The sequence below is a fragment of the Armigeres subalbatus genome, unplaced genomic scaffold (assembly GCF_024139115.2).
Source record: "Armigeres subalbatus isolate Guangzhou_Male unplaced genomic scaffold, GZ_Asu_2 Contig1644, whole genome shotgun sequence".
Classification (NCBI taxonomy): Eukaryota; Metazoa; Arthropoda; class Insecta; order Diptera; family Culicidae; genus Armigeres; species Armigeres subalbatus.
Genome location: NW_026942444.1, coordinates 237,552 through 259,658, shown reverse-complemented (window position 1 = coordinate 259,658; position 22,107 = coordinate 237,552). Strand labels below are relative to the sequence as shown.

General features: G+C 38.5%; 1 protein-coding gene across 1 annotated transcript in view; it reads left to right on the top strand.

Moving 5' to 3' along the window:
- Positions 1–18,944, top strand: part of LOC134203092 (zinc finger protein 84-like) — a 65,239-nt gene extending 46,295 nt beyond the window's left edge. Inside the window, exons 2-4 of the mRNA XM_062678069.1 lie at positions 15,894–16,865; positions 16,931–17,103; positions 17,271–18,944. Coding sequence (XP_062534053.1) covers positions 15,916–16,865; positions 16,931–17,103; positions 17,271–17,923 — 1,776 coding nt within the window. The 5' untranslated portion in view covers positions 15,894–15,915 and the 3' untranslated portion in view covers positions 17,924–18,944. The remainder of the gene's footprint in view (positions 1–15,893; positions 16,866–16,930; positions 17,104–17,270) is intronic.
- Positions 18,945–22,107: the final 3,163 nt, after the last annotated feature.

Genomic DNA, 22,107 nt, shown 5'->3' with positions numbered 1-22,107 from the left:
GATGCTATAGTTGAAGAAACGGCCTTTAATCCTCAGCTTGCACATCCTTGCGTTGATTGACTGCCACCCAATCACGCGTTGGCGCATCTTACCCAGCACTATGAAGCCGGTTCTCAGCTTGTTGGTGGTGCCACAGCTTTGGTAGAAGGTAGCCGCTCGATGCCCGCTTTTCCACACTTTCTGTCCTGTCCAGCAAATCTCCTGCAGCGCCACGACGTCGAAGTTGCGGGGATGTAATTCATCGTAGATCATCCTGTCGCAACCTGCGAAACCTAGCGACTTGCAATTCCATGTTCCAAGCTTCCAATCGTGATCCTGTATTCGTCGCCTAGGTCTTTGCCGATTATATCGAGTCGCATTATCTCTTATATTGTTCTATGTAAGAAACTATACTTTAAAAAGTCCGGAACTAGAGTTAATTCTTTCGTATTTTAATAGTTTGTCTTATATTTGGTTCTTGAATAGTTTGCATCGTGCCGGTCTAAATAAGTTCGGCAAAATTCAACAAGTGTGTTCACACACATACATATTTGCAAAGTCGAAGTCGGACAAAATAATATTCCTCTCTTTAATTTTCTAGCCTGTGCCGGAAATCTGTTTGTACCCACCACAGAATGAAGAAATTTTCCAATAAAACAGCTGTAGTATTAGAGTGCCATGTATTCGAATCAACCCGGGAATGGCTTTGGTCATTGCAATGTCGATCACGATGGTGGCAACCTGCAGCCATCTGTTCAGTGTGAACATGAGCACGAACATATGATGAATCGAGGCGTCGCGTCGCGCCATCGCCGTCTCGGCCCTATCGTCGCGTTGCTACCGCCACCGCACCGGCGACCGGCTTGGATTCGGTTCAAAAAGATCCCAAAAAACACCCGTGCCCGTGTCGTAGCTGTTTGTACACAAAGTGCAACATCAGAAGAGGCACGTCACGATTGAAGCGAGAGAATATACGGAATGAACGAGAGACCAAACTTAGGAAAACTACTAAAAACCGCGCGCGCGGGAAAACAATATTTGGGAGTGCAATGCGCCCGCGATCGACGGAGAGCGTCGCCGCCGTGGCCACCACACGATTTTTTGGGAGGTGGGTGCGGCTTACGGCGGAGGCACTGGGAAACGGCGGCACTACGGGGAAGCCATAAAGTGGAAATTTATTGGATTAGCTTCTTTGCTTCCTGAACGGTGAACGATGTGTTAGTGACTTTGTTTGTACTTAGCCTGAATGAACAGGAATCGTATTGTTTATTTTGATTTTGACCGAACAACAATCACACACAGATCGCATTAGAGGATGTCGAATCGTTAGATGAGATAGGGGGAAAGTAATGTGTTATCTGGTTGAAGAAACAAGAAATCACATGGTTGGTCGGGACAGCACGATTCACTGGGAGAGCAGCACTAAAAAAAGCTTGACGGTGGTTCAACCTAAACAAAGCTAGTTTTCCGTGGAAAAGGGGTCGACTTGATAGGGCCTCTATGCGTCAGATGTCTGATGCGCACGAGTGCGATAACTTATGGCATTTTTATTGAGTTTTTTTTTTTATCTGGTGCTTCCGAAAAAACGGAACCCTCTCCCAAGAATGACTGGCATTTGAATGGATTATATGAAAGTCTGGAATATTTCTTGAAATATTAGACGAGGAATGATTCATGATCTGTTGTTATGACTGATTTAAAAATCCTACAACGGTGGTCTGGTGGTTCAATAAAATGAGAATGAGAAAACGACAGGCGAAATATCAATGCGCATCTGTTGATTAACCTACATACTTCAAAACATTTGCGATCTCATGAGTAGATATTCAAGGGTGTTATCGATCATTTAGCGTTCGATCATTTAGTAGTTTGTCAATAAACTCATTCCAAAAACTGAATTTCAAAATGTGTTGTATGGTGGTCTTCTAGTGCGAAGGTTTATCTGCAACTGCTGCCCAATGGATCGTTGTTAGCAACTAATAACGGAGTTATAGCGCTAGTTACAGTAACTCAAACTAAATGATTGGAACTTTGTTATCATTTAGTCTAAGTAACTGAAAATATATCTAGAACTCCTTTACTAGTGGAATTTAGACAGAATTGTATAAAAACCTCCGCACTAGGAGTCCACCATACAACACATTTTGAAATTCAGCTTTTGGAATGAGTTATTGACAAACTACTAAATGATTGAACGCAAATTACTAAATGATCGATAACATCATTGAAGAAAAAACATCTCTTACATCTCTTACCTTTGCTTTTGCTCCTACCATCGCACAGTGCAACCAGCGAATTATCAGCACTGACTCTGCTACACCGGGCTACGATCTAGTTTCGTTCTCCAAGAACACACAAACCTTTGGACACTCTGAACTAAGGCTCAGTGCTTAAAGGCAGTACTTTAAGGTTGTCGATTATAATGTACAACTTACGTGGCATATTCCTCTCGGGCATTCGGGTTTATTGGATATTCCCCCATAGACGCACCAACTTTTTCTTAGTGGCAATAGGTCAACCGCGAAATTGGTTCTAATCTTCAATGACGATGCTAATGTTTACTAAATCAATCAAGAGTTGCGGTCGTATAATGCGCAGTGTTGGGAAAAACTAAAAATTTCAAACTCGTGGATTTTTATTCATCGTGACCGAGTTGCAACTAGTGAGTTGGATTCATCGGTACAAAATTTTCACCCCAATTATTTTAATCCTTTCTGGGGCCAAACGGATTTCTGGCAAAGAGCTGGCCCCTTTAGGAATTCATTAAGGAATTGTTTTAAAAAATATCTTAAGTAATTCTCTCAGAAACTACCTTAGGGATACTTTTAAAAGATCCCTTCGGGTTCTCTTTCCGAAAATCGTTTAAAAATACAGTAATTTTCCTCAAAAAATCTTTCAGAAATATTTTCGGGAGCTCCTCTACAAATTTGAAATAGTTTTTGAAAAAATCAGCCAGGAATTCCTTTGGAAATGCCCTTGTAATTCTTTTGGATGTACCACCTTTTAAAATTCTAGGGAATCCTTTTGATTTCAACTCTACTCTGCATGTCGCTTAGTAAAACCACATAAAACTACATAAGAAATTCATTTCGAAATGCCTTCGGGAGTTCTTCCGGGAAGAATTGAAAAGTGTGAGAAGGGAAACATAAAATAATTTTTAATGGAATTCCTAGAAAAAATCTGAAACGAAATCCAAATTCCGAAAGTGTTCTCAAAGTTGAAGGACTCGTTGAAGAAATATGAATAAAAAAATGAAGATATTCTCGAAACAATTCCTAACGGAATTTCCGAAGGAATTCCTGAAAATAGTTCTAAAAGAATTCCTGGATAATGTTCCTAGAGCAAGCTATGAAAAGAAAAACCGGAGGGAAATTTCGACGGAAGTCCAAGAATTTCTTAATAGAGTTACCAAATGTATTATTGTAGGAATTTTCGGAAAAAAATAACTTACCCAACAAAAATAATGATGATTATTTGAGGTTTCCTACAGCTTTTAATTATGTGACAAACAGGATTTCAAACTATTCTAGAGAAGTGAAGAACCATCCTATTCGAAACACAACTGATAATCAAATAAAAGCAGAGGTAGGGTAGATGTACTATATTTCGCCACCTTGGTAAAACAAGTCGTTTTTTAACGCTCTAGTGCAATATATTACCTAACTGTATTAAACAATCGTACAGCTCTAGTAAACATGCATACGATAACTAAAAATGTTGTTATTATAAATCTACGATTACTGAAGAAAAATGCATCTAAAAATAGTTGTCTCGATACCATGGCAAATTTTTGTCCATTTGAAGCCAAAATTTGAGGCCAAAATGAACGAATGCCGGAAAACTGATCAAACCTTCACAATCATAAGAACTATTCAGAAATGCGATTACTAACGGTTTTATATAAGAGAGTTCATGTTTTTGTCTTAATTTAGTTAAACAGAAGGTGGCGAAATTTAGCACATCAAATCTGATGATTTCAATTATCGCCACTGGCGAAATTCCATTCATAGTTCTCAAATTTAAACCTGAGTCAATTTTCGTCACCATCGGTTATCTTCTTCTTATTTTTATTTGGATTCGTCTATTTGAAACAGATTTTGTGAGCGCGCAATACGTGTTGCCTAAGCTCCGGGCGTTAGTGGATTCAATATCCGTTCAAGAGGCCAAGAAAGAGGTGACGAAAACTAGATCACAGGTCGCATTATTATTAATCAAAGCAATCGGGCTATATTTCGATAGACACACAGCAAATATTTTGGAAAATTCAACGACGTGTAAAATGCAGCTTATCCCATCAAACGAATTAACATTCGATATTCAATGAAATTTGATTGAATTTTACAAGCAAGCACCGTTTAAATTTATTTCGATTTAAAAGAATAGTGAGATCGATTGAATATTACGTTTATTTGCATGCTCCAAATATGTGCATCAAAATACATTTAAAATCACAACATATTTTTATCTGTGCATGTAGTGAACCATCAAATGGCATAAGGTGTCCAAAGTGGCTCCCGCTTGCCTACAGTCGGATTAAACTCCACATTTGGCGATCCTGCTGGATGTTTAGAATATTGTAAAAAAAACTGTAGAATCAAGCAAGCGGGAGCACACATGGGAAAGTTAAGTTGTTTGTCTAAACTAGTGAGAGTGATGTGATCCGCTGAAAAAAAGGTTTGTGACAACAATAAAATGGATACATTTGGACTACGGGTGAGTGCATTTGAAATAAATAAATAAATAAGTAGTATTGCTGTTCCAGAGAAAACTTTCCGCTTTCCGGTTCAATTTGTAAGCTACCGCAGCTGGCATGGCATTCTACGATGACAACGCCAAATATCAGATTTTTGTTTCAGTGTATTGAAGATTTTCAGGCTTGCGGTAGAACTTTGACAGCTGCGGAAGAACTTTACGGAATCCGCAAAACGGAAAAAATTGAAAAGATCCGCAATATACGTTGAGTAAAAAAACTGATCAGTTTGATAGCCGTTGAGGCTGTTGAAATGAAAAATGCACGAACACGGATTTCCGGATAAACTGACACGGTTGATCAAAGCGACGATGGATCGGGTGATGTGCGTAGTTCGAGTTTCAGGGGCATTATCGAGTCCCTTCGAAGCCCGCAGAGTGTTACGGCAAGGTGATGGTCTTTCGTGTCTGCTATTCAACATCGCTTTGGAAGGGGTAATACGAAGAGCAGGGATTAACACGACTGGTACAATTTTCAATAAGTCCGTCCAGCTATTTGGCTTCGCCGACTACATGAATATTATGGCACGTAACTTTGAGAAGATGGAGGAAGCCTACATCAGACTGAAGAGGGAAGCCAAGCGGATCGGACTAGTCATTAACACGTCGAAGACGAAGTACATGATAGGAAGAGGTTCAAGAGAAGACGATGTGAGCCACCCACCGCGAGTTTGCATCGGTGGTGACGAAATCGAGGTGGTAGAAGAATTTGTGTACTTGGGCTCACTGGTGACTGCCGAAAATGATACCAGCAGAGAAATTCGGAGACGAATAGTGGCTGGAAATCGTACATACTTTGGACTCCGATCAAATAGAGTTCGCCGCCGTACCCAACTGACAATCTACAAAAAGCTCATTAGACCGGTAGTCCTCTACGGACACGAGACCTGGACGATGCTCGTGGAGGACCAACGCGCACTTGGAGTTTTCGAAAGGAAAGTGCTGGGTACCATCTATGGTGGGGTGCAGATGGCGGACGGTACGTGGAGGAGGCGAACGAGTTGCATCAACTGTTGGGAGAACCATCCATCGTTCACACTGCGAAAATCGGACGACTGCGGTGGGCCGGACACGTAGCCAGAATGTCGGACAGTAACCCGGTGAAAATGGTTCTCGACAACGATCTGACGGGCACAAGAAGGCGAGGTGCGCAGCGGGCAAGGCGGATCGATCAGGTGGAAGATGACTTGCGGACCCTTCGTAGACTGCATGGTTGGCGACGTGTAGCCATGGACCGAGCCGAATGGAGAAAACTCTTATATACCGCACAGGCCACTTCGGCCTTAGTCTGAATAAATAATAATAATAGGGGTTTCTGCGATTATTTTGCCAAATTCCATATCGATTGTGCTGGAGTTCCTGATGAGGAAGCTGCTGCATGTTTGCATAAAAATGTTATGTGGATGTGCGAAGATTGTAAACAACTTCTGGAGAATGCCAAATTCCGGATTATGGTTAAAAAGCTGGACCCTATAAATGATCGCAATGATGAGCTGGAGCAGATAAGAGTAGATATCAACAGAATTAATGGAGCAATGGCAGAAATGGTTACAATCGTGAAGAGAGAAGGTGAATAGTCTGTACAATACTTTGTCTTCGACCCGTGTTCAAGAATTGGCGAATGATTGTATGAAATTTGATTTGTTCCTATCAAATATTGCAACGGATGTTTCAAATGATGAAATATGTGAATTACTTCGAGATAGATTGCATGTATCTGAACATGTTTCCATTAGGCGCCTTGTTCCATCTTGGAAAGATGTTTCGTCGTTGGAATATGTCTCTTTCAAGATAGAATTGCTTGAAAAATATAAAATAAACGCTCTCAATAATGTAACATGGCCAGAAGGAATAAAATACAGGGAATTCAAATTTCGTTCTCGTACCACATTTTTAATTCACGATTTTATCAATTTCACACTTTGAATTTTTAGAATTTTGTTTTTCAAGTTTTTTATCCGATCGAATCATTTCTTGAATCTATTAATCTGTTTTGATTTTTCATCATAATTAGAGTTTGTAAATTCCTATTAAATGCTGATCTATGGCAATTTTTCAATTTTCGGGGTTATTTTTTATTTTCCGTGTAACGAGTTGGGTAAATATTTCAGAGTGTAATATTCACCACTATAACATTCTATTGAATGAGGTTAGTTGTAGGAAAAAAACAAAACTACACATACTTCACTCTTCAATGGTATACGAGCGAAAACAAGGAGGAACAAAATATTACTCAATTTTCAATATTTTTTTATAAAGGTGTGGAACTTTGAAAATTGACTTTTAACTACATTTCAACATGAATTGAAGTTTATACAGGTTTACCTCGATTATATGGACCCTCGGTTATATGGACTTCGATTATATGGACTTTTTACCTCGATTATATGGACATTTTTTTTCGCTCAATTTTTTTTGTGTTTTGGGGTTTTAAAAAGATGTTAAATATTGTAAGTCATATCTTACATTGATTCTATATTTATTATGGTACATTGGGGCAAATAAAGGCCCGTAAGGCATGTTGTGATGTTATATATGGAGATGCACTCTGAGTCATATGTTCGATTGACTTGATTGATATACTATTTTCGCGTTGTAAAATTTCATTGTATATAATGATAAATATACAATTCTTTAATCTGCAACAGCCACGGCCACGTCCTTACAAATAGGTGGTGAAAAATAATGCGTATTTTTGGTGATCTCTGCCATACGAAAACGTGAAGTGAATTGTCAGACTGACAGTTTGCGGAGCCAGTGATAAGATGAGATTGTCATATTCAGCTGTTAGATCTTTGCTTCCAACCTTTGTCTGCTTTTGGTGCATGGAATTAAGTATAGAAGGACGGATGATGCATTAACATCCAGCAAATCGGACCCACTGAGACTGATTTTTTAGGTATATCCACGAAACTGGAAGAGTTTATTTCAATATGTGATACATAATGTTCCAAATGGTTTTCAAACCTGGCATTATTTCTTCTGGACGAACTTATTTATTATTTGAATGTAAAAAACTGAAAACTCTTCGAGCAGTCTTTATGTTTAAATAAATGTTGTCGAATATCCTGGTATTTACATTTGTTCAGCACAAGGCATAAGGATTATACTGACGCTCAACGGTAGGAAAAGAAATTGAATATATTTAGAATGTTCTTGTTAGCAGTTCTTAAATCAATTACTGCTAAACCGTTCAGCAAAGCGTGATCCTGAAACGCTCATGCAAACTCGTTCATGCTGTGTAATGTGAGCGATGTGTTTTTCGTTAGTGTTGTACAAAATACAACAGCGCGCGGTGGGGAAAATTTGAATGCAATCTCAAGTTTTGTCCGGGATTTTCATGAGGGCCCGCTACTGTGCGTCGTTTTGAATATCGATTCTTCAATTTTTTGAGGACAACTTTCCCAAAGAATCTATACTTTTTGACGAATAGTGCTGGTTTTCAAGCTAGGCCTAAAATTAGCCCGATTTTGAATTAAAATAAGGCCAATTCCAATTCTTCAAACGTGCGGCACTTTCCCTTTTTTTTTCATTCTAAAATATGAGTTCTGTGAAAAAGTTGAACTTAAATAAGTCAAAGAATTGACTGAGACAATAAAACGAGATACATTTTTTGGCGGGAAATGTCAATTGGTTCTTGTAAAACTGACACTGATACGTGGATAGGGCCCCTTATTTACATTGATTTAAATTCTTTTTAAGAATATCAATCAAACGCAACTTGTTGTCTTCATTACTAACGTAATCTTAGAAACTAGCGGCTGGAAAAAAGGTTACATTCTTATAGAAAATCATAATCTACTGAGTTATCATAAAATGAGTCCAAACATGCGGATTAGACTGTAAGGCAATATATGGATATTTTCTATCAACTTTTAAGACTTATTTCATCGTGTAACACAAATTTCGAGAAAAAAAATTTGCTTCGATTATATGGAAAATTCGATTATATGGACTTTTTTGCATCGAAAAAGTCCATATAATCGAGGTATACCTGTATAATTGATCAACATCAAAATCTTTCCAAAATCTGCTCAATTGAAAATTACAAAAAATAATCAAAATAGCTCGTCTAAAGGCGGTCTTGGGCACTATAGGGTTAATTCAATATTTCTAATGTGCTCTTCAATTGTAGAGAATCATTGTTATCTGATAGATTATGTAAATTAAGAAATGTTTGTTGTGAAATATAAATGTAAATATATGTGAATTTAGTTTTAGAAATTTATTTGCAACAGTAATATTTGTTTCAATATCGGATGAAAATATTAAAATAAATAAATAAATGACTAGCAGTGTACATCTTTGCATTAACTTTCTTCGTCTAAAACAATGGATAATAAATCCACACGTAGACATAAAATACTGATTGGGTTTTGACGCTTTTTGGAGTGAAACGCGTGCTCTTGCCTACGCAATGCGGTCGGGTCTGAGCTTGACGACCGACTGGCAAATAGCTTACACAACCTCACTTGATCAGTACCGTTGCTGATGAAGAATGTGTATAGCCGCCAGACATTCTAAATACTCACGCTCCTCTAATGTGGACGTGTACAATACACATGTGGAAGTATTGGCTTGATAAATGGATTGCGAGTGATTTGACTATGCGTCCAATTTGGGAATCTCGAGCTCGTTCAGTAGCCGCTAGGTTGCGAAGGCCGACGGAGGTCCTTCGTAGCTTAGTTGGTTAAAGCACCAGTCTAGCGTACTGTAGGGTCATGGGTTCGAGTCCCATCGAAGGGAAAGTGGTTACCTCCAATACATTTTCCAAATCAATATCTTCCACATAACGTACATATTCACATATGAGTTTTCATAACATTGTAAATGTGAAAAAAGTTCGCTTGTCGTCCACAAGAGCGGTGGGAGCTTAAGACGGGATCTCATATATATTTCCCGGTGTCAGGCCATTAGGCCGAAGGCCATTTGGCCGAAGGTCATTAGGCCGAATGGACATTAGGCCGAACGGTCATTAGGCCGAACGATCATTAGGCCGAATTAGCAAAAAGAAACAAGAAGTGACAAGAGAAGTTCTTTCTTCACCTCACCCCTTCTTCCTTCTCCCATTTTGAATCTTCCTTCTTCCTTCTTCTTTCTTCTTCCTTCTTCCTTCTTCTTTTTTCTTCCTTCCTTCTTCCTTCTTACTTTTTCCTTCTTCCTTCTTTTTTCCTTCTTTCTTCCTTCTTTTTTCCTTCTTTCTTCCTTCTTTCTTCTTCCCTCTTCCTTCTACCTTCTTTCTTCCTCCTTTTTTTATTCTTTTTTCTCCTTCCGTTTTCTTCCTTCTTCCTTCTTTCTTCTTCCTTATTTTTTTATTCTTTCTTCTTCCTTCCGTTTCTTCCTTTTTTCTTCTTTCTTCCTTCTTACTTTTTCCTTCTTCCTTATTCCTTCTTCCTTCTTTCTTCTCCCTTCTTCCATCTTCCATCTTCTTTCTTACTTCTTCCTTCTTCCGTATTCCTTCTTTCTTCTTCCTTCTTCCTTTTTCCTTCATTCTTCATTCTTCTCTCTTTTTCCATCTTCCTTATTTTTTCTCTTCCCTTTCTTCTTTCTTCTCTCTTGAGTGCGTGATCTCTCTTGTTTCGGACAGCAGAACGATCGCGCGGTCGGACGATTTATTGTGTTCTGCATTGCGCGGCCGGTAATAAAATTAATCAGTTCAGTGCGTGATCTCTCATGTTTCGGACAGCAGAACGATCGTGCGGTCGGACGAATTATTGTGTTCTGCATTGCGCGGCCGGTAATAAAATTAATCAGTTCAGTGCGTGATCTCTCTTGTTTCGGACAGCAGAACGATCGCGCGGTCGGACGAATTATTGTGTTCTGCATTGCGCGGCCGGTAATAAAATTAATCAGTTCAGTGCGTGATCTCTCGGACAGCAGAACGATCGTGCGGTCGGACGAATTATTGTGTTCTGCATTGCGCGGCCGGTAATAAAATTAATCAGTTCAGTGCGTGATCTCTCTTGTTTCGGACAGCAGAACGATCGCGCGGTCGGACGATTTATTGTGTTCTGCATTGCGCGGCCGGTAATAAAATTAATCAGTTCAGTGCGTGATCTCTCTTGTTTCGGACAGCAGAACGATCGCGCGGTCGGACGAATTATTGTGTTCTGCATTGCGCGGCCGGTAATAAAATTAAAATTAATCAGTTCAGTGCGTGATCTCTCTTGTTTCGGACAGCAGAACGATCGCGCGGTCGGACGAATTATTGTGTTCTGCATTGCGCGGCCGGTAATAAAATTAAAATTAATCAGTTCAGTGCGTGATCTCTCATGTTTCGGACAGCAGAACGATCGCGCGGTCGGCCGAATTATTGTGTTCTGCATTGCGCGGCCGGTAATAAAATTGAAATTAATCAGTTCAGTGCGTGATCTCTCATGTTTCGGACAGCAGAACGATCGCGCGGTCGGACGAATTATTATGTTCTGCATTGCGCGGCCGGTAATAAAATTAAAATTAATCAGTTCAGTGCGTGATCTCTCTTGTTTCGGACAGCAGAACGATCGCGCGGTCGGACGAATTATTGTGTTCTGCATTGCGTGGCCGGTAATAAAATAATCAGTTCAGTGCGTGATCTCTCTTGTTTAGAAGCGGGCTTGGTAGTCATATGGCTACTGCTTCTGCCTCATACGCAGGAGGTCGTGGGTTCAATCCCAAGGTCCGTTCCATTTTCCTACTTTGTATCTTTCTCTTTATTTCGCAAGTCCAATTCCAAGTCCATTTCCATTACTATTCCTATACCTTCAACTTGAGTATTCTAACAATAATCTGCTAGAATTGGAAATGAACTATTATAGAGCTCGTTTCCTACATCCAATTAGAAATTCCATCAGTTACCTTCTCCTATCTATCACATTGGCAGCTCGTTAACCAAGACGGACCTTTGCCTCTCCAACCTAACCCAGAAATTCCAACAAATTCCGCATGAACTCGTGGCAAGTGCAGAGGTATATTCGGCTTGCAGTGGGCGAGTGATTGCATCATCATTTCCTGACTTGCATTCTGACGTGGCAGGCGCCAGTATGACCTAACAAATGAGATCACCAGTACTTGTACATTGAAGATGTGTGCTAGTCCCAAGCAAACATCTGTTGGTTCCCTGTGCAAGAACAGCTGATCTGGTCATAATGGAGTAGCAACTACGAGCAGTCAATCAAGCTCAAGCTCAAGCTCAAGCTCCCTTTCTTCTTTCTTCTCTCTTCTTTCTTCTTTCTTCTTTCTTCTTTCTTCTCTCTTCTTTCTTCTTTCTTCTTGCTTCTCTCTCCTTTCTTCTTTCTTTTTTTTTCCTTCTTCCTTCTTCCTTCTTCCTTCTTCTTTCTTCCTTCTCCCTTCTTCCTTCTTCCTTCTTCTTTCTTCCTTCTTCCTTCTTCCTCCTTCCTTCCTTCTTCCTTCTTCCTCCTTCCTTCCTTCTTCCTTCTTCCTTCTTCCTTCTTCCATTTTTCTTCTTTCTTTTTCCTTCCTTCTTTCTTTTTCCTTCTTCCTTCTTTCTTCTTCCTTCTTCCTTCTTCCTTCTTCCTTCTTCCTTCTTCCTTCTTCATTCTTACTTTTTCCTTCTTCCTTCTTCTTTTTTCCTTCTTCCTTCTTTCTTCTTCCTTCTTCCTTCTTCCTTCTTCCTTCTTCCTTCTTCCTTCTTTCTTCTTCCTTCTTTTTTATTATTTCTTCTTCCTTCCGTTTTCTTCCTTTTTTCTTCTTTCTTCCTTCTTACTTTTTTCTTCTTCCTTCTTACTTTTTTCTTCTTCCTTCTTCCATCTTCCTTCTTCTTTCTTACTTCTTCCTTCTTCCATCTTCCTTCTTTCTTCTTCCTTCTTCCTTCTTCCTTCTTTCTTCTTTCTTCTCTCTTCTTCCTTCTTCCTTTTTCCTTCTTTCTTATTTTTTCTCTCTTCTTTCTTCTTTCTTCTCTCTTTTTTCTTCTTTCTTCTCTCTTCTTTCTTCTTTCTTCTTCCTTCTTCCTTCTTTCTTCTTCCTTCTTACTTCTTCCTCCTTTTCCTTCTTCCTTTCTACTTCTTCCTCATTGCGCACTACTCACTTCTCACTCCCCAGTTCTCATTCGGCCTAATGGCCATTCGGCCTAATGACCGTTCGGCCTAATGACTGTTCGGCCTAATGACCATTCGGCCTAATGGCCTTCGGCCTAATGACCCAGCATCATATTTCCCTTATTCTGGCCAAATTCGCCTACATCAAAATGAGAGATCACATTCATCATTATTGCGGACAAATACCGGCTTCCCAAAAGGGAAAGTCATTTACATTTGCCCTATTTCGAGTTAACGCCTGCTTCTGAAGAAATGATCACATCTACTATTTCCTTATTTCATGAAAATCCCTTCTATAGAAGAATGGATCACATCGCTCATTTCCTTATTCCGGGAAAATATATTTTATTGAGGAAAGATTAACATTCGGCAGCAAAATTTCCATAAAAAAAATGGGAATTTTCCATAAACAATTAGGAAATTGCCAATAAAGAAATCAGGGTATGAGCAATAAATAAATATAAAATTTCCACAAATAAAACAAGATTTCCATAAACAATTAAGAACAAAAAAACAAAACAAAAATAAATAAGCACTTTTAAGAGCAAAAATAGCAATTATAAAAGAAGAATTTTCCATAAAGATATCAAAATGTTCCACGAAAAAAATACAAAATTTCCATAAATAAATCAATATTAGCAATGAGCAATTACAAAATTTTCAACAAAATAATTTTTTTTTTCATAAAAAAATCCCCCAAAACAATTAATAAAGAACACAAAAAAACAAGAAAGCAATAAAGCTGATGAAAATCTATAGAAAAAAGCACAGTTTGATTGCTTTTTTATATTTCTTCATGGAAATTATCTTATTTTTTCATTGCTCTTTATTGTTCATTTTGTGGAAAATTTTTAATTTTTTATGAAAAAAATATATTTATTTTCTGGAAAATTTTGTAATTTTTTATTGCTAATATTGATTTATTTATGGAAATTTGGTATTTTTTTCGTGTAACATTTTGATTTTTAAACGGAAAATTGCAATTTTTGTTTTTAAAAGTGCTTATTTTTTTGTGGAAAATTCTTAATTGTTTATGGAAATTTTGTTTTATTTGTGGTAATTTTATATTTAGTTATTGCCCATACCCTGATTTCTTTATTGGCAATTTTCTAATTTTCTATGGGAAATTTCTAATTTTTTAGGGGAAGTTTTTATTGTAGTCTGTTTCATTATTCCGGTGAACAACCCACTTTTAAAGAAGGGACACATTTACTATTATTCCGGCATGCATTATTTTTTAATAAGGATTCACATTTACCATCACCTCATTCACGACAATCCATTATTTTTGTTCAAAAGGATTCTCATTGATTTCAAAGATAGAATAGTATTTACCCAAAGGCATTCAATCGAAATAACTGTACGCGATTCTAAATTTCCGTTGTTCGACTATTTTTGAATAAAAACTAACTTGGAAACACTATACTCTGATATCTTTATAATTTAGCAACCCATCTTGGAGGATCAAGAATATTCAATACTATCGAGAAAATTCAATAGTTCAGTTAGAAGACACTCTTTAACGTATCTTTGAACGTTGCTCTGTTCGGACAAATACACTGGATTTTGTTTTTACGCGATTTACATTTTCTCAATTTTTTACTCATCCTAAATGTTTAACGTATATTAATTATCATGTGATTTTTCTTTGATTTATTCTGGATTTTTTGAAACATGTTGCGAAGAGTTTGGTGGCAAATTGAAGTCACACGATCAAAAATACGAGCGAAAAAAAATCGTGTAAAAACAAAATCCTGTGTACAATCGATCGTAAAGATGTGTTTGTAAAAGGTATTTTCTTTTCAGACAATCAGCAGGTCTGAACATTATTTTTTCATGCATACTGCAACAGAACAAAAACTCATAAGACGAGTTTAAACAATCCCATTGAATTCCACCACTTAATTGTATCCTGACAGATACGTATTTCGACCTCAACAGTAAGGCCGTCTTCAGTGTCTCGTACTTGACTCGACGAGTCAAGTCGAGTCAAGCACGAGACACTGAAGACGGCCTTACTGTTGAGGTCGAAATACGTATCTGTCAGGATACAATTAAGTGGTGGAATTCAATGGGATTGTTTAAACTCGTCTTATGACAGGTGAAAACATTCCACTAAAAAGCTCAAAATAATTTTCTTATCAGAACAAAAACTGTTTTTCGCTGGTGTCTCTCGCATGCTGTTAAAGATTTATTTTATTATTTTATATTTAATTCTAACGCTGCTCACCTTAAAACTGTAGTATTTTTTTAGACGCAGAGAATTTCTACTGTTCATGTGTAAGAACCAGTTTTGGTAAAATTCTCCTCAAATCTCAATCATCGAGCCCTTGAAAATCAATTTGCACCTAAAAGCGTTGATAATCAATCGGGGTGCAATTTTATGTCTACCAATGCAAGAATATAATCTATATGAAAAACGTCAATTCACTGTTCTTATCTTTATCTTTATCTTATCATCAAAGATAATTTAAAAAAATCTTGTAAAGATTCAAAGAGGTAGAGTCAAGTCATGCATGATTTATCTAGAGATGAGATCACGACAAATTTTATTCTTTTATTTGAGTCGTCCATGAGTTTTGAGTCGTTTGCCAAAATTGCAATTTAGTTGATTTTCGCCAATCACAAAGTATCAATGCTTCAGTCAATGTAACTAAACTAAGCAAAGATATAAGCACTAGAAGACAAAATGTAATGACGGTACATTCTTAATTGTCCTAACTCTAGATTTATGTATCGCGCGAGGTCTCACATACTCAAGTGGTTGCTTAGGGCGGTCTATAAATATAATGAACCGATAGGAAGGTAGCATTTAGATTTAGTGAATGCAAGGAGATGCTGGAAGGCAATCGCACCGAGCAGCAGCACCGAGTGCCATATGAAAGCAATAAATTTTCTTTGATGATTTTCACCTCTAAAAGCAATATTCAAATGGGGAGGGCGTACATGTGGCCGACTGCCAGAGTGACGCGTCGGCGACGCGGAAGCATCGAGAGGGGAATTATTAGTTTACGTTCGCGTAGTTCCGGGATATGGCTCACACAACCGACCGCCGCGCCGTCGTGATCTATAATATCTGTTTTTAGTAGATTTTAATTGCCTTTTCTCGTATTTCATCTCTGCCAACAGGGTCGCTGCCATTCGAATCACGATGGTTCAGGAAATGCCAAGCAGTAGTGTTCCGGAGGAACTCTACAATCTAACTCAGCTGGCGGAGGTATCGATTGCAGCCGGAAAATTGAGTACCAGCATCAACGCCTCACCAGGAGAGCAGTACCATCATCACCACCACCACCATCATCATCATCAACAGCAGTATCACTATCCGGAACAGTACAGCGGTGCCAAATATTACACCTTGCAGCATGAGTCAGCCGCTTATCACCCGGTAGACTATTATCAGTACGCACTTTCTTATCGCGGTCAGCTGGTCGACGATAACGAAGACAAACGAAAAAGCTATCCCGTCAGCCCGTCGCCGTCGCCGACAGAGCAGAAGAAAGACCACCAACCAGCGATTCAGTCATGCTCGGCAACGAAGAAAAAATGGAAAACGAACTGGGAGATCAATCGAAATCTAAAATTACAGCAGGCACAAAGGATCAGCAAGATAAGGGATGCAGATGGACGTGCCAATTGCGATGACTCGTACGAATCGGCAAATCTGACGTACTACACGTCGACGATAAGAACAGTGGAAGGTGACGTCGGTGGCAGTCCCCCTAGATCGGGCAGTAGCAGTCGCGCATTGACCGAGGACGAACAGTTGTTGAACAGAAGGAGCTCGTACGCTTCGGAAGAGTCAGAGGACTCGAGTTATTCGTACTCGCACAAAGTGTTCGACCGGAAAAAGTCACGAACATTGTCGTGGAATAGTGGCAGCAGCTATAGCTATGGAGAAGAAGGTCACCGACATGGCGCGGAACGTCTGGACTACGGCATCGATGAGCGCGACTATCGGGAACTGAGAGATGTTGAAGACCCTACACCGGTTAGCAGTGGCGACGAGGTTGGACCGACGGACGATGTCCACGGCTGCCCGGAATGCGGAAAGAAGTACTCGACGTCTTCGAATCTGGCTCGACATCGACAAACGCATCGGTGAGTGTTTCAATGGCAATACTTTAGAATTGGTTTCATAATTTCATACAAATTTGTTTGAACAGATCGCTGCAAGACAAGAAGGCTCGTCGATGTCCGCATTGTTCCAAGGTATACGTCTCGATGCCTGCCTATTCGATGCATGTCCGAACGCACAATCAGGGCTGTCAATGTCCCACATGCGGTAAATGTTTTTCCCGACCTTGGCTGCTGCAAGGTCACATCCGAACACACACAGGTAAGCTTCACTGGAGACACAAATGCAGTTATTTTTATTCAAAACTTCAAAGCGACATTAAGTTTTTTTCTCATGATATGAAGAATGGTTCACATTTTCCACTTTATGTTTATGTATCTCCTAAAATAACTAATATAATTTATTTTCTTTTTTCTATTCTATTAAAGGTGAAAAACCATTCAAATGCAGCGTTTGCCAGAAAGCATTTGCCGATAAGTCCAATCTCCGGGCGCACGTTCAAACCCATTCGAACACAAAACCGCATTCCTGCTCCCGCTGCGGAAAAGCCTTTGCCCTCAAGTCCTATTTGTACAAGCATGAGGATTCGTCCTGCATGAAGAGCAAAACAGGAAAGCACCCTTCGCTTAAGCAAGCTCACACAAAGGCACGCAGAAAAGTCGAAAAAGCAGATCGATCTGCTGGTGGCGGAGGAGGATATGAGGGTCGATACTCGAGCGGCTATGGAATGCATCATCAATCTCCACATCATGCAATCAGCCCCTTGGATTTGGCTCGACAAACCGAACAGCAGATGAAGAAGGAAGCTGTACGAGCTAAAATCCGGGAAGTGTTGGAAGACAACAGCAAGAAGTCAGCTCAGCTGAAGGCAGCCATGGACAACCGGATCAGCGTGATTCGAACGACGGCCAGCAGCAACCACCCGGAAGGATACTACCTCGCCTATCGAAGAGATTCCCCGCCCGTGGATACTAGGGAAGTTGCGCCAGTGAATTTGGAAAGGGAGCCCAGTGACAGCAGTAGAAGCAGCAACAGTAGTAGTAGCTTTGACTATCCGAAGAACTATGCCATCACTGCGTAACAGTTTTGTAGATTATTGCAATTTTATTTTTGAATCAAGGTCACAATTGGCCTGTAAACAGTGATACCACATTAGGAAGATATAGGATTTCAAAAGGCGTTGAAGTCAAAAGACTATACAGCCGCTCTTCTCAAATATCCGTCTGGGATTCTCGAAGAAAACATAGCATTTAGACACATCACTTTGTAGATTTAAGGACTGGGAAGTGCGACAGCATTAACCGAAAATTTGTGAACTCATGTGCCATATTTTTTTGCCATTTCGTAAGTGTATATACTCTTATTGTTAACTTGTGTACTTAAAAGATGATATCATCGCAAACATTACAGCTGGACCAAAAATACAAAACAAAAAGCATATCGGAAGCGGAACCTCTTTATTTTTTTTGTAAAATCGTAAGGTTTATGTGCTTTTCTGTTTCGCATTACTAGTAGTTTAATTATAATTTATGCTTACACATCATTAACTTTAATTTTTGTTTATCAAAAAAAGGGACGAGGACGGTCTAGTCTTGCATTTATTTTTTTTGTTTATATTGTTTTAGATTGAAACCTAAGTTAGTTTTATATTTTCCCATGTATATTTTCTGTATTGACTGCATACGGATGAGTTATTCTAATCATTTAATGTTTATATACGATTTTGTATTATAATTTAAATTGTAAGTATTTTTTTATTGTTTTGTAACGTACAACCAATTGTCCTAAATTTTAAAATTAACATACAAAACTAACCTTTCAAGTGAAGGAACAGTAAGCTGATATTCATGGTGCCAACAGCAGCAGTAGCCGCAGTGCTCGTAGTATTCATAGAGTTTTAAATACCTTTTTACGGTGAAGTAGTGGCCGGAGATTGTGCAATAAAACCAAAGAGTTTAAAGTCTCGAATCGTTTTAAATTTTGTAGGATAAATAGATACATACAATCAAGCACTGTACATTGAAGAATTGAAGGTGTATTATTCAATAAATTGGTAGGATAGTAAAAGAAGACTTTTTTAAATAAAGAAGATTTTTGTAACAAAATCCACTGTTGAAAATTTGAATTTGAGAAAGAAAATCAAAACAATTGAGAGAAGCCAGTTAATACACAATAACCATGTATGTGTCCATTAAAAAGATTAAAATATAGGAGCGTCTCTGAAACCATTTTCAATATTGAAAGATTGTCTCTGAAATATTTGAAAAACAAGCATTAAATCAGGCGAGCGATTTGTATATGTTTTTTTCCTGTTCGGGTGTGCCCCTGCGACCTGTTATTAGAGCTATTGTAGCGTTACCCGTATCCTTAGTGTTTAAGTGCATGTCGAATTACTTCATTATTATTGATAAGCAATGCAGAATCGGTTTCGATACAGTTGTTGTTTTGTTTTCTCAAGAGCACCATGACAAGGTCCCGCTATTTAGACCCTCCACAGAGAGCAATCCCATTGAAGGCGCGCCCCATATCAGTAGGAAATCAATCCTTTCTTGAGAAAACAGAACAGTGATACTGTTTCTGACCATGCATCAGAGCCCTAGCCACATCCTTGTCTTGCTTCTAGAATATCACCAGTAAAACAATGAAAACCCGGGATTTAGCTCTGTCTACAAGACCATTTCAAGCAAGAGAATTTATTGAGTAATAAGAACTTCCGTGTGTTCCTCTCACTACCGTTGTTCACCAGTTCAAGAAGAGTTAGTACGCATTTAAACCCCTAACTCGAGACTCGCTCAGCCGAGGACCGGGTATCGAGTTTTTTTTTAACTAATTGCTTGAAAAGTTGTTTCCGCTGCATACAGTCTAGCCTCAAACAAGAGGAATTCGAGTCTTCCAACTGTCTGCAAGGTAACATTAATTATGTTTCATTTTTGAGACTGCTGTTGGTAACGGGGACTAAATACGATGAATCCTTTTTTTTAACTTATTTTAATTGCTAATTATCTAATATATGCATTCATCTCTTAGACTAGGTGTTCCGTGTTTTCTGAATACTATCATCCTTATTTGCTATGTTACTTTTTAGTTATTATTAATACATTTCTGTTGCCTCTGGCAGTGAGGATTTTTCCTCTGGTTGAATTGAACCTCTTATTCGGTTCTATTTGATGCCCTGATGCTCTGGACAAAATTTCAGCCAAATCGGTCAACGTTTGGACGGTGTTAAACTCGTTGGAAGTTTATATGCAAAAATGTATGCAGAAACATCCAAAAATAGTGAATTGCAGTTGAACGGCACAACTTGCGATGAAGAACTATGATACTCATTCAGATCTTGAAGAATTTAATACAGAATGTTATGCAGAAAAGCGCGAGAAGATTAAAGTGTGCCCGGCTAAGTTATTAGCATTTCTCTGAAGTGGGGTTTAAGCAAATTTCGTTTCTTTCACCTTTGAAAAGAAATAAATTCACCCCTACAACACTCCAGTAAAATGCTAATATCTTTGCCTAATAAACTCTAATCTTCTCGCGGTTTTCAGCATAACATTCTGTATTTAATTCTACAAGAACTGAATGAGTATCATGGTTCTTGATCGTAAATTGTGCCGTCCAACTGCAAATCACTGTTTTTGGATGTATCTGCATACATTTTTTCATATAAACTTCCAACGAGTATAGCACTGCCCAAACATTGACCGATTTGCCTGAAATTTTGTCCAGTCCATCAGGGCATTACATAGAACCGAATAAGAGGGCGGCCCATCAAAAAATTTGAAAAAGTGTGTTTTGAGCCACCCTAATAGACACTTAATATATTTGTTACATTTGGCTTGAAGGCCTTCAATGTGATTTTTAAAAGTTAATTTTTGGTCTAGCAGAAGTCCTAAATATTTGGCTTCGCTAGACCAATTAATTGGAACCCCATTCATAGTGACAATATGTCTGCTAGAAGATTTCAAATAAGAAGCTCTCGGCTTATGTGGGAAAATTATAAGCTGGGTTTTGGAAGCATTCGGGGAAATTTTCCATTTTCGCAAGTAAATGGAGAAAATATCCAAACTTTTTTGCAATCTACTACAAATGACACGAAGGCTTCGCCCTTTGGTTGAAATGCCCGTGTCATCTGCAAACAAAGATTTTTGACACCCTGGTGGTAAATCAGGTAAGTCAGAAGTAAAAATGTTATACAATATGGGCCCCAGTATGCTGCCTTGGAGGACACCAGCCCTTACAGGTAATCTATCAGATTTGGAATTCTGATAGTTTACCTGCAGTGAGCGATCTGATAAATAATTTTGGATCAGTTTAATGATGTACAGAGGAAAATTAAAATTCATCAATTTTACAATCAAATCCTCATGCCAAACACTGTCAAATGCTTTCTCTATATCAAGAAGAGCAACTCCAGTCGAATATCCTTCAGATTTGTTGAGCCGAATTAAATTCGTAACTCATAATAACTGATGGGTGGTTGAATGCCCATGACGAAAACCAAATTGCTCATCAGCAAGAATAGAATTGTCATTAATATGAACCATCATTCTATTTAAAATAATCTTTTCAAACAGTTTGCTTATTGAAGAAAGCAAACTGATTGGGCGATAACTAGAAGCCTCAGCTGAATTTTTGTCCGGCATCAAAATTGGAACAACTTTGGCGTTTTTCCATTTATCTGGGAAGTATGCAAATTGAAAACATTTGTTAAATAAATTAACCAAAAAGGATAAAGAGCTCTCAGGAAGTTTTTTGATAAGTATGTAAAAAATACCATCATCACCCGGTACTTTCATATTTTTTTAATTTTCTAGTAATAAATCTCACTTAATCCCAATTAGTTCCCAACGAAGGGTCAAAAACATTCTCTTGATTGAGAATGTCTTCGAAGCTCCATGTAACCTGATCCTCTATTGGACTAGTGAGACCTAGACTAAAATTATGGCCACTCTCGAACTGCTGAGCAAGTTTTTGAGCCTTTTCGCCATTTGTTAATAAAATTTTATTTCCCTCTTTAAGCGCTGGAATTCGCTTTTGGGGTTTTTTAAGAATTTTCGTTAAAAAGGGTTTCGAACTGGGATCCAACTTCGAGACATTATTCTCAAAGTTGGTATTTCTCAGAATAGCGAAACGTTTTTTAATTTCATTTTGCAAATCTCGCCAAATAACTTTCAACGCGGGATCGCGAGTTCTTTGGTATTGCCTTCTTCTCACATTTTTAAGACGGATCAGTAGCTGAAGATCGTCGTCAATTATAATGGAGTTGAATTT